Genomic DNA, 12,778 nt, shown 5'->3' on the forward strand with positions numbered 1-12,778 from the left:
CCCGGCTAGAAAAGACCTCAAAAATGTATCTAATCTGGTTTACCCGGGGACTGAAGTCAGCTCAAAAGAACATGTGTATGTGTCTCTATTTCTCAAAGGCTTCCCGGAGGAGAAAACTCTTATTGCACAGATTTACATACTCAACCAGGAAGAACTTCCTCTTCCCTGAACTGAATCCCTTATGTGTCACCGCCTCCAAGAAGCCTTCCCAGCCTGCCCTTTCTAATGTAGCCTGAGCTCTATTCGTCCTTCCAGATCCATTCTCTAGCTGCCCTGGTGTGAGGCCGATAGAGGAGTTTGCCCTCTACAAACTGCCTTTCCCGGGTCTTTGCCATCTGGTTCCCAGCAGGGTTCAGTCAATAAGAGGGTCACCAGCAGGAGATGAAGGAGAAAGATGTTGGGAATTTATTCTCCATGGCTTCCTCTCTCTTCCTTTCACAGCTGGGGTGGTGACAACTTTGTGCACTCGCTAATCTGTGAGCCCCTCAGTGTTCTCTGAGTATAAATTCCATCTATTTCCTTTTACGACCTTTACTGACACATAATGACCCATTCCACTTGTCTCTCTTCCTCATTCTGCTTCTAAATTCCTTCCTAGAACGTAACACCAGGTATAAACAACTTCTTAATTTATTGTCTATCTCCCTCCCCTGGAAATTCATCACCATGAGGATGAGGATGTCACCCACTCTATCCCAAATGACTAGAAAAAGTCTTGGCATGTGGTAGGTGTTCAGGGAGAAGGCAGTGGCACCCCACTCCAGTACTCTTGCCTGGAAAATCCCATAGACGGAGGAGCCTGGTAGGCTACAGTCCATGGGGTCGCTAAGAGTCGGACACGACTCAGCGACTTCACTTTCACTTTTCCCTTTCATGCACTGGAGAAGGAAATGGCAACCCACTCCAGTATTCTTGCCTGGAGAATCCCAGGGATGGCGGAGCCTGGTGGGCTGCCATCTATGGGGTCGCACAGAGTCGGACACAACTGAAGCGACTTGGCAGCAGCAGCAGGTGTTCAGAGAACCTTTGCTGAGTGAGTAAGTAAGCGCAAGTAGCATGGCTGCAGGCTCATCCCTGAATGGAAGGGGCCCTGAAGCCAGCCACATGCCTGATGCCCCCTTCTTGGCCTGAACCTGTGTTTTTGATGGAGAAGGAGGGAAGGTTAAAGAAAAGAGCCCGTCCAGGGGATCTCTCCCCTCCTGCAATTCACCAAGTGCCCTTTCGGGAAACCAGCCAGGCTGTAGTTGCCTTATCTGTAAATGAGGGGTTTGGATCAGCTCAGTGGCTCAGCTAGGGATCATTGTTCCCCCTCCTCCAAGGAACATTTGGTAATGTCTAGAGACATTTTTGACTGTCACAAGGAGAGAAGCATTACTCCTGGCATCTATCTAGTGGTTAGAGGCCAGGGATGCTATTTAACATCCTACAGGGCAGAAGACAGCCCATCATCCCCACCCAACAAAGAACTGCGTGCCTGTGCGCTAAGTCGCTTCAGTTGTGTCCAACTCTGTATGACCCTATGGACTGTAGTCCGCCAGGCTCCTCTGTCCATGGGATTCTTCAGGCAAGGATACTGGATTGGATTGCCATGCCCTTCTCCAGGGGATCTTCCCGACCCAGGGATCGAACCTGAGTCTCTACATCTACCTGCATTGCAGGTGGGTTCTTTACCACTAGCACCACCAGGGAAGCCCCAACAGAGAATTATCCTGACCCAAACATCAGAAACGCCAAGGCTGAGAAACCTCGGATGCAGAGATGTCCAAGCCTGTTGCAGATGACCCCCATCCTCCTTGCCTGGTAAATTCTCTTTCCTGCCTCTTCTAGGATCTCCGTACCGGAGACGTGGTCCAAGTTCAGTAACGACAATATCCGGCACTCGCAGAACATGCGGGCCAACTCCATCCGGCTGCGGGAGGAGGCACAGAACCTCTTCGATGTGTTGGCAGACCAGCTGTGGAGGCAGTTCACCAACACCAACCTGGCCTTCAACGCCCGCATCGCCGAGGAGACGGACGTGAAAAACAAGTTGCAGACGCAGTTGGCTAAGGTAAGCGAGATGCCTGGGAGGACCGAAGTCCACGCTGCCAGGACCTCACCACGTGCCCCCCCGTCCCCCAGCTTCTGGGTCTCAGTAGCTTCTGGTCGCTGCTGCAATGGTCCACCGTTTATGAGCCTGTTCACCCAAAAGAGGGCAGAGCCTGTGAGCTTCCTGGGGGGGGGACTCCAGCATCCTGTGGGTAAACCTGCCTTGCTCACTGGATGATGGAGCTTGGCCTGACTGTCATAACAGCACCCAAAAAGGTTGCTGATGGCCCCCAAGTCCCTTCACTCTATCTGAGGGCCACGTGGCTGAGCATGACCAGTGAGAATGGTTGTCAATGCCAGACCCCCAGGAAACGGGTCTGAGCCAATCAAGATCTTAAGAAATGTCACATCAACATCTTAAGAAATGTAACCACATCAACATCTTAAGAAATGTAACCTCTTGACCTTCAAAGGCTTCAAGGGCACCCCTGTGGAGGGATGGGGTGCTTTTTGAATTGGAGGAGCCACAAGGATAACCTAATCCTGCCACAATCCTCTGCTATTCCCTCACCGACATGCCCCTTTCCCTATTCCTGCATCTGAACCATCATGCTGTTTCCCAGCCCTGGGGGAAGCTCTGCTGCATGGAATCTATCCTCTCTGCTCAGTTTAGAGCACCTAGGGGGTACCAGATGCTGTGCTAGGGAGTGGAATGAGAAGAAGAGCCACACGAACAGTCCCCTGGCGCCCATCTTCAGGGGGCTTATGGTAGCTGCGGTGGGGAGCAGTGGTGGCTGCCAAATTTATACACAGTAAGGGCTTAGGGATGACAATCAGGTTGGAAGGGGGTGGCGGGGAGGCAGGGGACTAGCCTTGAACCTGAACTTGCAAACAGTACCCCTTTTTATTGTACATATGCTTGGTGAGGTTTAGTGGGCTGCAGGCAGGGTTTAATGGATATTATGGGGGCATTCTAAGCCAACCCACATAGGCCACCCTTTGGCGTGGGGTATGGAATGCTGTGCTTAGTCACTAAGTCATGTCCAACTCTTTTCGACCCCATGGACTGTAGCCTACCAGGCTGCTCTGTCCATGGAATTCTCCAGGCAAGATTACTGAAGTGGGCTGTCATGCCCTCCTCCAGGGGATCAAACCTAGGTCTCCTGCATTGCAAGTGGATTCTTTACTGTCTGAGCCACCAGGGAAAGCCCAAGAATTCTGGACTGGATAGTCTATCCCTTCTCCAGGGGGTCTTCCCAACCCAGGAATAGAACCAGGTTCTCCTGCCTTGGAGGCAGAGTCTTGACCAGCTGAGCTACCAGGAAAGCCCAGTGTTAGTCACTCAGTCATGTCCGACTCTTTGTGACCCCCTGGACTGCAGCCTGCCAGGCTCTCTATCCATGGGATTCTCCAGACAAGAATACTAGAGTGGGTAGCCATTCCCTTCTCCAGGGAATCTTCCCAACCCAGGGATCGAACCCAGGTCTCTGGCATTGGAGACAGATTCTTTACAGTTTGAGCCACCAGGGAAGCCCATAAAACAGAAGTTTCTCTGAAATAATTGCAAGGTAAGTGTTAATGAGAGAAGAAGCAAGGAGATTTGCCAGAGATCTCCTCGGGTCCTTACTTCAGGCAGATCAAGCAGGCAGTTGTCGCTGTTACATCAAGAGCAGACGGATAGGGAGTTAGGCAGCTGAAGGATAGGGTGGGGCAAGTGTTCCCAAGATGATGCGGAAGGGATGAGGTTAGAGGGACGGGAAGACACAGGAGGTCATGCGGATTCTTTCTTCCTTTCTTCCTTCTTCCTTCCTTGAAAAGTCAGTCTATTATTGTGATAAAATATACATAACAAAGCATTTGCCATTGTCTTAGTCCCTTTGCGCTGCTATAACAAAAATACCATAGCCTGGGTGACTTATAAACAACAGAAATGTATTGCTCAGCCTTCTGAGGACTGAGAAGTCCAGGATCGAGGCCCTGGAAGGCGTGGTGTCTGGTGGGAACTTGCTTCTTGGTTCATGGGTACTGTCCTTTCCCTGTGTCACGTGGCAGAGAGGTGTGGGAGCTCCCTGACCTCTTTCATAAGGGCCCTACTCCCATTCATGAGGCCACTGTTGACCTAATCACTTCCCACAGACCCCACCCCCACTTCCCAATACTGTCACAATGGGGGTTAGGTGTCAACATCTGAATCTGGGGGGACACAGACATTCGGTTTATAGCAACCATTATTAAGTGTATAGTTCCATCATGTTGGGCTTCCCTGGTAGCTCAGATGGTAAAGAATCTGCCTGCCATGAAGGAGACCTGGGTTCAGTCCCTTGGTCAGGAAGATCCCCTGGAGGAGGGCATGGCTACCCACTCCAGTCTTCTTGCCTGGAGAATCCGCATGGACGGAGGAGCCTGGTGGGCTACAGTCCATAGGGTTGCAGAGTCAGACATGGCTGAGTGACTAATGCTTTCTGTCATATTACGTATCTTTACGTGATGCAAACGTCACCACTATCCATCTCTAGAACATTTGTCATCTTCCCAAAGTATAAAGAACTCTGTGTTTAAACTCTGTGTCCATCAAACAATGACTCCCCATCCCTCTCCCTTTCCCCTGGCAACCACCAATTCCACTTTCTGTCTCTATGAATTGACTAGGTACTTCAGATAAATAGAATCATACGGTATTTGTCCTTTTGTGTCTGGCTTATTTCACTTAGCACAATATCTTTAAGGTTCATCCATGTTGTAGATTGCATCAGAATATCTTTCGTAAAGCTGAATGATACTGCATGGATGTATATACCATGTATCCATTCATCCCTCGATGGATGCTCGGATGGCTTCTACTTTTGGGCCGTTGTACAAGCGATTTCTTTAATTTGGCATTTCCTGTAGTGGATCAAATACAGTTCATCGTCACGTTTTGCCACATGAGTCTGAGGCCTGGAGGTGGCTTGGGATTAAGTTGGATCATGGCGGCTGGTTTCTCCTCTGTGAAACTGGGGGTAAGGATTCCTGTCTGATGACGACAGTGCAAGGATTAGTGAGTTGATCCTTATGGAGCTCTTAGAACTGCACTTGGTACACAGTAAACACTCAATAGAAGTGTTTATTAATCTATTTAATTAATAACATCAATACTATTATCGATAAAGAAAAAGGGAACTTTTGGGTGAGGGTAGGGAGCAAACATTTTCCCTTTCCACGTATCTCCAGGGAAGTTTTCAATGATTACTAACAGCCTCATCACTGCTGGTCAGTTTTTGCCACCAAGTAGATTTTTATTAATCATCATTATTTAATCACCAGTTGCTTTGCAAACAAGCTAGTACCCATTCTTGCCTGGAAGATCCCATGGACAGAAGAGCCTGGCTGGCTACAGCCCATGGGGTCACACAGAATCAAACACGACTGGGCAAAACTTTTTTTGTTGTTTTAATTTGAAATACACCAGACCCTAACGTGACACAACATTTGACTTGTCTTCTGGTTGGCGACCATCTCACATGGTGTGTTTCTAAGATAATATAGGAAAAAGTTGATGTAATAAAGATAAATATATTGCATACATTTATATTTAATAATAAACATAAATATATTTATTATTTCAACAGTTTGCTTTAGCTGGAGGATTTGAAATGTTCTCTGTAAAATTTTAGCTGTTAGTTGTTGAGCTTGGCTTGAATCCCCTTGTCAAGAGGCATTTCCAGAAAATTCTACCCCCATCCTTATCTGTGGAGCTTCCCTGGTGGCTCAGATGGTAAAGAACCCACTTGCAATGCAGGAGGGTTCAATCCCTGGGTCAGGAAGATCCCCTGGAGAAGGAAATTGCAACCCACTCCAGTGTTCTTGCCTGGAGAATCCCATGGACAGAGGAGCCTGGTGGGCTACAGACCATGGGGCTGCAAAGAGTCTCGGACACGACTGAGCAACTAAGCACACAACTACCAGGCGGGCATAGGAATTCACTTTGAAAGACCAGGTCCACACAGTTCCCTAAGCAGGTTTTGAATGTCCCAGTGGTTCAGGGCTGGGTAGACAGCCTTAGCTGTCTACCATGATCAGGAGGGTCTATCCCCAAGGCCACACCCCAAGCCCTGTAACTTATCCTGGGTCCTCACACTTTGGGGCCTTGGGGTGTCACCCAGTCATACTGACCACTGCTTAATGAACGGCGGGTGACCTCTGAGCTGAAGCAGTTGATGGTCACAGAGTGAGTTGCTGCCTTTGAGAACTAACTGATAGCTCTTGAGAACCAGGCTCCGGGGGGCGTGGCCAGGGAAGGGGCGTGGCCAGAGGAGGGGCTTGTCTCCATATTACCCAGTCCAAGGTGCCCTTTAGAGGGAGACTCAACGTTGAGGGAAAGATACAAGGACCTGGGGGGAGGGAGGCATGGGGGCAGAGGTGCTGCGGTAGCACAGCGCCTGTTCTGCAGTTGTGGGCGTGAGGTCCTGGCAGGGGAAATGACAGTGGGTGTTTACAAAGACGTTTACAAGTGCGTTTATAAGGACGCAGCATTAATATCATGCAATCACATAGTGAGAAAGTGTTTTCTTCTTCACCCCCCCCTTTTTTTTTTTTAACATTTTGGCTGTGCTGGATCTTCACTGCAGCATGTGGGCTCTCCATTGGGGTGCACAGGCTTCTCTAGTTGTGGCACGGGTTTTGTTGCTCTGCCTCAGCACGTGAGATCTTAGTTCCCAGACCAGGGATGGAACCCCTGTCCCCTCCATTGGAAGGCAGATTCCTAACCACTGGACCATCAGGGAAGTCCTCTTCAATCCTTGTGATGCTCTAAAGAGGAAAGTCTCGATTGGATGCTAGAATGCCTTCCTCAGCTCTTTAACTCCAACTGATCTCCCTTTGAAGCAGAGGGTATGAACCTCAGGCTGAGACCTTTGGGCAGGCAGCTGTACCCAGAGTTTAAATTACACGCTTTTACTCTCATCTTGTTCCTGCATTTTTATGGTTATTTCCATTACAGCAAACGATGCCGATTTTCCACTGATAATAGTGATATAACATTTTATTTTAAACAAATACATTTTTTTTTAATTTTTAAAAAGACAATTGATTTTAAAAGATTGTTATGTTACAAATGGTATGAGGGGATATGCCTATAGTGGTAAAGATGGTGGGTGAAAGCCTGACTCTTGTGTGCTAAGTCCCTTCAGTCGTGTCCAACTCTTTGCAACCTCATAGACTGTAGCCCACCAGGCTCCTCTGTCCATGGGATTCTCCAGGCAAGAATTCTGGAGTGGGCTGCCTTGCCCTCCTCCAGGGGATCTTCCCGACCCAAGGACTGAAACCATGTCTCTTATGTCTCCTGTGTTGGCAGGCAGGTTCTTTACCACTAGTGCTACCTGTGAAGCCCCCGACTCTTGGAGAACAGCAAAATAGACTTGTGTCTCAACTATTATTTTCTGTGCTGTAATCACCCATGTTACCTGGGGATTGCATCGAAATGCAGATCCTGACCGAGAAGGTCTGAGAAGCTGCATTGTGAACAACCTCCGGGGTCCCCAATGCTGCTGGTGAGAAGCAGGCGAGAGTGCAGGTTGTAGAGCAAGTTGATCTTGACAATTTTAAGCTGTCTGCTTCTCTTCTTTCACTCCTTCCTCCTCCCTCTCTCTTCCAGACTCAAAAATATTGAGGGAACCAAATCCTTCCAAGAGGCAAGGCGCAGTCATCCCGTTCTAATCAGATTTTCTCTAATTGCATTTTAGTTCCAAGCTTCCGAGACAAGCCCAGCCGTTCCTCCCTGGAGGGATCTGGCTGGCTCAGGCCGGCTCAGCCCACCACACAGATCTTCCTGGGTTTTTGCAGATGTATATGTCCCTCTGGGGCTTCTGCCGCCCCTCTGAGATGCACGCCCTTGAATCAAAATCTCATTTTCCGTCTTGATTACTAATGTGATGGGAGCGAATGACGTTAGGAGCTGGGAGTCAGGATGAGGCAGAAGCTTAGCCTTGACTGGTTGTCAGAGAGATGAATCGGATTTCTCTGCTTCTGCTCAACAGCCTCCCCCTCTACCTCCCTTCCCCTCACCCTCACTGCACCCCCCTCCCCCCACCCCCCCTGGCTGGAGGCTTTCCTGTAGCAAACAGGAGGAGCCAGCTTTCAAGCTGGGAACTTTCCTGTTCACTCTCCTCCACCTGGAGCCCCTTCCCCCATCTCAGTTGGTAGCTCTCACTTCCAGATGCTTCTGGAAACTTCCAGGGCTCAATCCTGAATCTCGGAGTCCACCTGGATGCCTCTCTTTCTCTCCCACCCTCCCCCATCCCCTCCATCAGTAAATCCTGTCGGTTCAAATTTCAGAAGCTCATCACCACCCGCCCCCCCCTCTGCTTCCGCTGTGACCTGAGCCTCCATCATCTCTTGCCTGGACCATCGTTGTGGCCTCCTAAGTGCTCTGCTTGCTTTTGATGTTGCCAACTGATGGGCTGGCAGCTTGTTGAGAGGGCATTCCATCCTTCAATAGGCCGACTAGATGTACGGAGATAAAAAGTTCAATTGCTTTAGATCCTTCAGGAAAACTTGAGAGTTTAACTGGAGAATACAGGTGACAGGCTGTCTCTGCCACCATCTTCACCTTGGCCGGGGCTCTCTGCCCTACTACTGTCATGGGAATTTCTCACCATGCCCTTGCAACCTCAGAGCCTCCCAAAATGCTTGGTGCCTGATGAAATCTAAGTAAATTTGGATGGAGTGCTTTTTCTTTTTTTTTTTTAAAGATTTTTTTTTTAATGTAGACCATTTTTAAAGTCTTCACTGAATGTGTTACAACATTGCTTCTGTTTTATGTTTTGATTTTTTGACCAGGAGGCATGTGGAATCTTAGCTCCCTGACTGTTTTATGTTTTGATTTTTTGACCATGAGGCAGGTGGAATCTTAGCTCCCTGACCAAGGATCGAACCCTCATCCCCTGCACAAGAAAGTGATCTTACCCACTGGACCACCAGGGAAGTCCCTAGAGGGGATTTTAAATCAGAGGATAAATACTTGTAGTCCAGGGGTTAAACTTGGCCCACATATTATTCGGACCCTCACGTTTTTCTTTAAACAGCTCTATTTTTACTTGACATGTAATTAACTGTGTATATTTCAAGTGCAGAATCTAAGAAGCTTTGACACACATATGTCATGAAGCTGCCACCTCAAGCAAAGTAGTGAACATACAAAATGATTTCCTTGTGTCCCTTGTCATCTCTCCCTCCTGACCCCCCACCCCCCATTCCCAACACAACCATTGATCTGCTTTCTGTCACTACAAATTAGTTTGCATTTTCCAGAATAATTACATAAAGGGCATCATACCCTATCCACTTTTTTTTTCATTAGGCTTTTTTCCATTCAGCATAGTTGAGATCCCTAGTTTGTTCCTTTTTATTCCTGAGTCTTATATGTCTTGAATGGATACAGTATTGTGTTGATAGGTACTACCCCTGATATGTATCATATCGATAAACCCTAATGTTCATCAACAGCTCTCTTCTCCTCTTGCCCTCAATCTTCCCCAGCATCAGGGTCTTTTCCACTGAGTCAGCTCTTTGTATCAGGTGGCCAAAGTACTGGAGCTGTAGCTTCAGCGTCAGTGTTTCCAATTCAGGGTTGATTTCCTTTAGGATTGATTGGTTTGATCTCCTTGCTGTCCAAGAGACTCTCAAGAGTCTTCTCCAGCACCCCACTTTCAAAGCATTAATTCTTTGGCGCTCAGCCTTTCTTATGGTCCAACTCTCACATCCATACTTGACTACTGGAAAAACCATAGCTTTGATTATACAGACCTTTTTTGGCAAAGTGACGTCTCTGCTTTTTAATACTCTGTCTAGGTTTGTCACAACTTTTTTTCCAAGTAGCGAGCGTCTATTAATTTCATGGCTGCAGTCACTGTCTGAAGTGATTTTGGAGCCCAAGAAAATAAAATCTGCAACTCTTTCCATTTTTTCCCATCTTTTTCCATATCTGCTCTGTACATCGGAGGAAATGCAAGAAAGCAGCTAGGCCTGGAAAGGACTGTAGAGAACACAGGGGCTCTGGGTTTTCACCTTGAAAGGTTTTTGGTTTCACTCTGCAGTTTCTTTGGGGTTTTGACTTCCAAGAGGTCATTAACACCAGCAGAACCTCTCCTCCCCCGGGAGGGCGGAGGGGCAGTAGGGTGTGCGCTGTCTACAGGGGTGAGGGCCTGTAGTCACCGTCTGAGCACCCCAGTGCCTGCCGCCAGCCCCTCTGTTTGTCCAGCGAGGCTTGGACCCCATGGCAGAGTGGGAAACGCTTTTGTGCTTCGCAAGCAGTCGGATCCCTTCCAGCACCAGAGCCGGCAGCCAAGCTCCTGACAGCTCATTTCCAAAACCGACCTAGCACAAGTGCTGGGGAGCTGGCCTGCCTGCCCCTGTGCCTCGGTGGATAGGCTGGTGAGGAGTGAACGGGCCAGGCCTTAAAGACCATCGTGTCTACTGAGAACGTTCTTGTTTCAAGTTCCCTCCATCAATCCTTCCAATAGTGTCAAACGATGAGGCCTGATGTGACCCTAGTCTGTCTTTGCCATCTCTCTTTTGTTTGGGAATCTCCCTTTCCAGGCAGACCTCGAGTCTCAGGCTGCACTAACCCTTTGAAATTAAGGTCTTTTCCCACCTTCTCTACCGTGATGGGACCCACTATCTATGGCAGGAGATACTCGTTTTCTACATATGTGAAAGTCGTTCAGTCGTGTCTGACTCTCTGCGACCCCATAGACTATAGAGTCCATGGAATTCTCCAGGCCAGAATACTGGAGTGGGTAGCCATTTCTTTCTCCATGGAATCTTCCCAACCCAGGGATCAAACCCAGGTCTCCCGCATTGCAGGCTGATTTTTTACCAGCTGAGCCATCAGGGAAGCCCAAGAATACTGGAATGGGTAGCCTATCCCTTCTCCAGAGAATCTTCCTGACCCAGAAATTGAACCAGGGTCTCCTGCATTGTAGGCGTATTTTTAACCAGCTGAGTTACCAAGGAATCCCTTTCTACATATGGCAATACTATAAGGATGCCATTTCAAATACATTTGTTCAAGGCTGAAAGGGGCATTGATTTGAAGAAATAGATTAAGTAATTAGGGGCTTTCCAGGTGGTGCAGTGGTAAAGAATTCGCCTGCCAATGCAAGAGACACAAGAGATGCAGGTTGGATCCCTGGGTTGGGAAGATCCCCTGGAGGAGGGAATGACAACCCATTCCATTATTCTTGCCTGGAGAATCCTCTGGACAGAGGAGCCTGGTGGGCTCCAGTCCATGGGGTGGCACAGAGTTGGACACTAGTGAGCCATTGAGCCCTTGTGGGTATGTAGATATGGCAAGGTAACCATCAGGAAAAGCCCCGTGTGCAGTAGGTCTTTGCCTGATGCTCGCCTTAGTACCAGCAGGAATCAATGGTTCCCTGGTGTCATGTGGGCTCAGGTCTCATCACTGTTTTTTTGTGGGGTGAGGGTGTGTGCCTGCAGACACCCAGCAGGAGGGGGTCCATCAGAGCTCAGATATAGGTGGTCCTGAGGGCTGTGCCAAATGGTGAGGTGATGGAGGGGGTGCAACGTCCACCAGTTATCTGTTCACGGTGACTCTGTGCCAAGTGAGAGAGATGCTGCTGGAATCAGGAAAACGGAGTCAAGGTCCAGAGCTGGGAAGGTAGCCAACAAATGCAGAAAGCTGGAGGGACCAGACAGGAGAGTGAGGAGAAAATGAGCAAGGTCAGCACGGCCAGGGCTGGAGCTGGGGACGATACTAATGAGGGTGTATTGAGCTCACTTTGTGAACCACTGATGCTCAGGGGAAGCTACGACTGCACTTTGCAGTTGGTATTGGCCAATCATATGCTTTGACTGGAAGCCATGGGCGGGGCAATCCCTGGGATTGGGGCACTGCTGAGACAAGAAGACAGTAAGATGCAGCCCAGAGGAGGCAGAAGGCTGCCTGAGTACCTCCTGGGTATGGGTGTGTCCCAGCAGTCTCCTAGTTTCTTCCAAGTTGTGACTTCTCCTTTTTTGGGTCCTCAGCTCCTTGCCTTCTTGAGATCTGCTGCCCAGCCTCACCTCCACTCCTGGCTTTCACATGGGCTTGCCTCCTCCTGGTCCAGACTCCCCTTCCATCTCCACATCCTTCTCCCACACATGAGCCCCCACGTGTGTCGTGAAGTGTTGTGAAGATGGTTGGGTTCACTTCTGGCTCCAGCACTTCCTAACTACGTGGCCAAGGTCAGGTTGCCCTACCTCTCTGTGTCTCAAATGGGAGCAATGAAATGAAGTCGCTCAGTTGTGTCCGACTCTTTGCGACCCCTTGGACTGTAGCCTACCAGGCTCCTCTGTCCATGGTATTCTCCAGGCAAGAATACTGGAGTGGGTTGCCATTTCCTTCTCCAGGGGATCTTCCCAACCCAGGGATCGAACCCGGGTCTCTCACATTGTAGGCAGACGCTTTATTGTCTGAGCCACCTGGTTGGCAAATGTTTGCTCTGGGAATAAGAGCATCCACACTAGTCACTTCATAAGTGCTCAGTGACTATTAACTGTAAAAATGGCAGAACAAACAAACAAACAAAACTGTAGACTGATTTGTAACCCGTGCTGATCAGGGAGGGACAAGTAAACTGAAAGGATATGGCCTCTGAGATCAAAAGACTGGGGTTGCATCTGGTAAAGTAACTAACTCTTCTGAGTCTCAGTTTCCTAATCTCTGAGAGAGGAATAATCCTGTGAGGATGAAAAGAAAAGATTGTTGTTCATT

General features: G+C 48.8%; 1 protein-coding gene across 1 annotated transcript in view; it reads left to right on the forward strand.

Moving 5' to 3' along the window:
• TEKT5 (tektin 5) overlaps window positions 1-12,778 on the forward strand; it is a 48,449-nt gene that overhangs the window by 14,320 nt on the left and 21,351 nt on the right. The window contains exon 5 of the mRNA XM_081559226.1: window positions 1,828-2,050. Within this exon, the coding sequence (XP_081415352.1) occupies window positions 1,828-2,050 (223 nt within the window). The remainder of the gene's footprint in view (window positions 1-1,827; window positions 2,051-12,778) is intronic.

Source organism: Giraffa tippelskirchi, chromosome 13, assembly GCF_054371585.1.
Source record: "Giraffa tippelskirchi isolate mGirTip1 chromosome 13, T2T-mGirTip1v1.2.pri, whole genome shotgun sequence".
NCBI classification, from domain to species: Eukaryota; Metazoa; Chordata; class Mammalia; order Artiodactyla; family Giraffidae; genus Giraffa; species Giraffa tippelskirchi.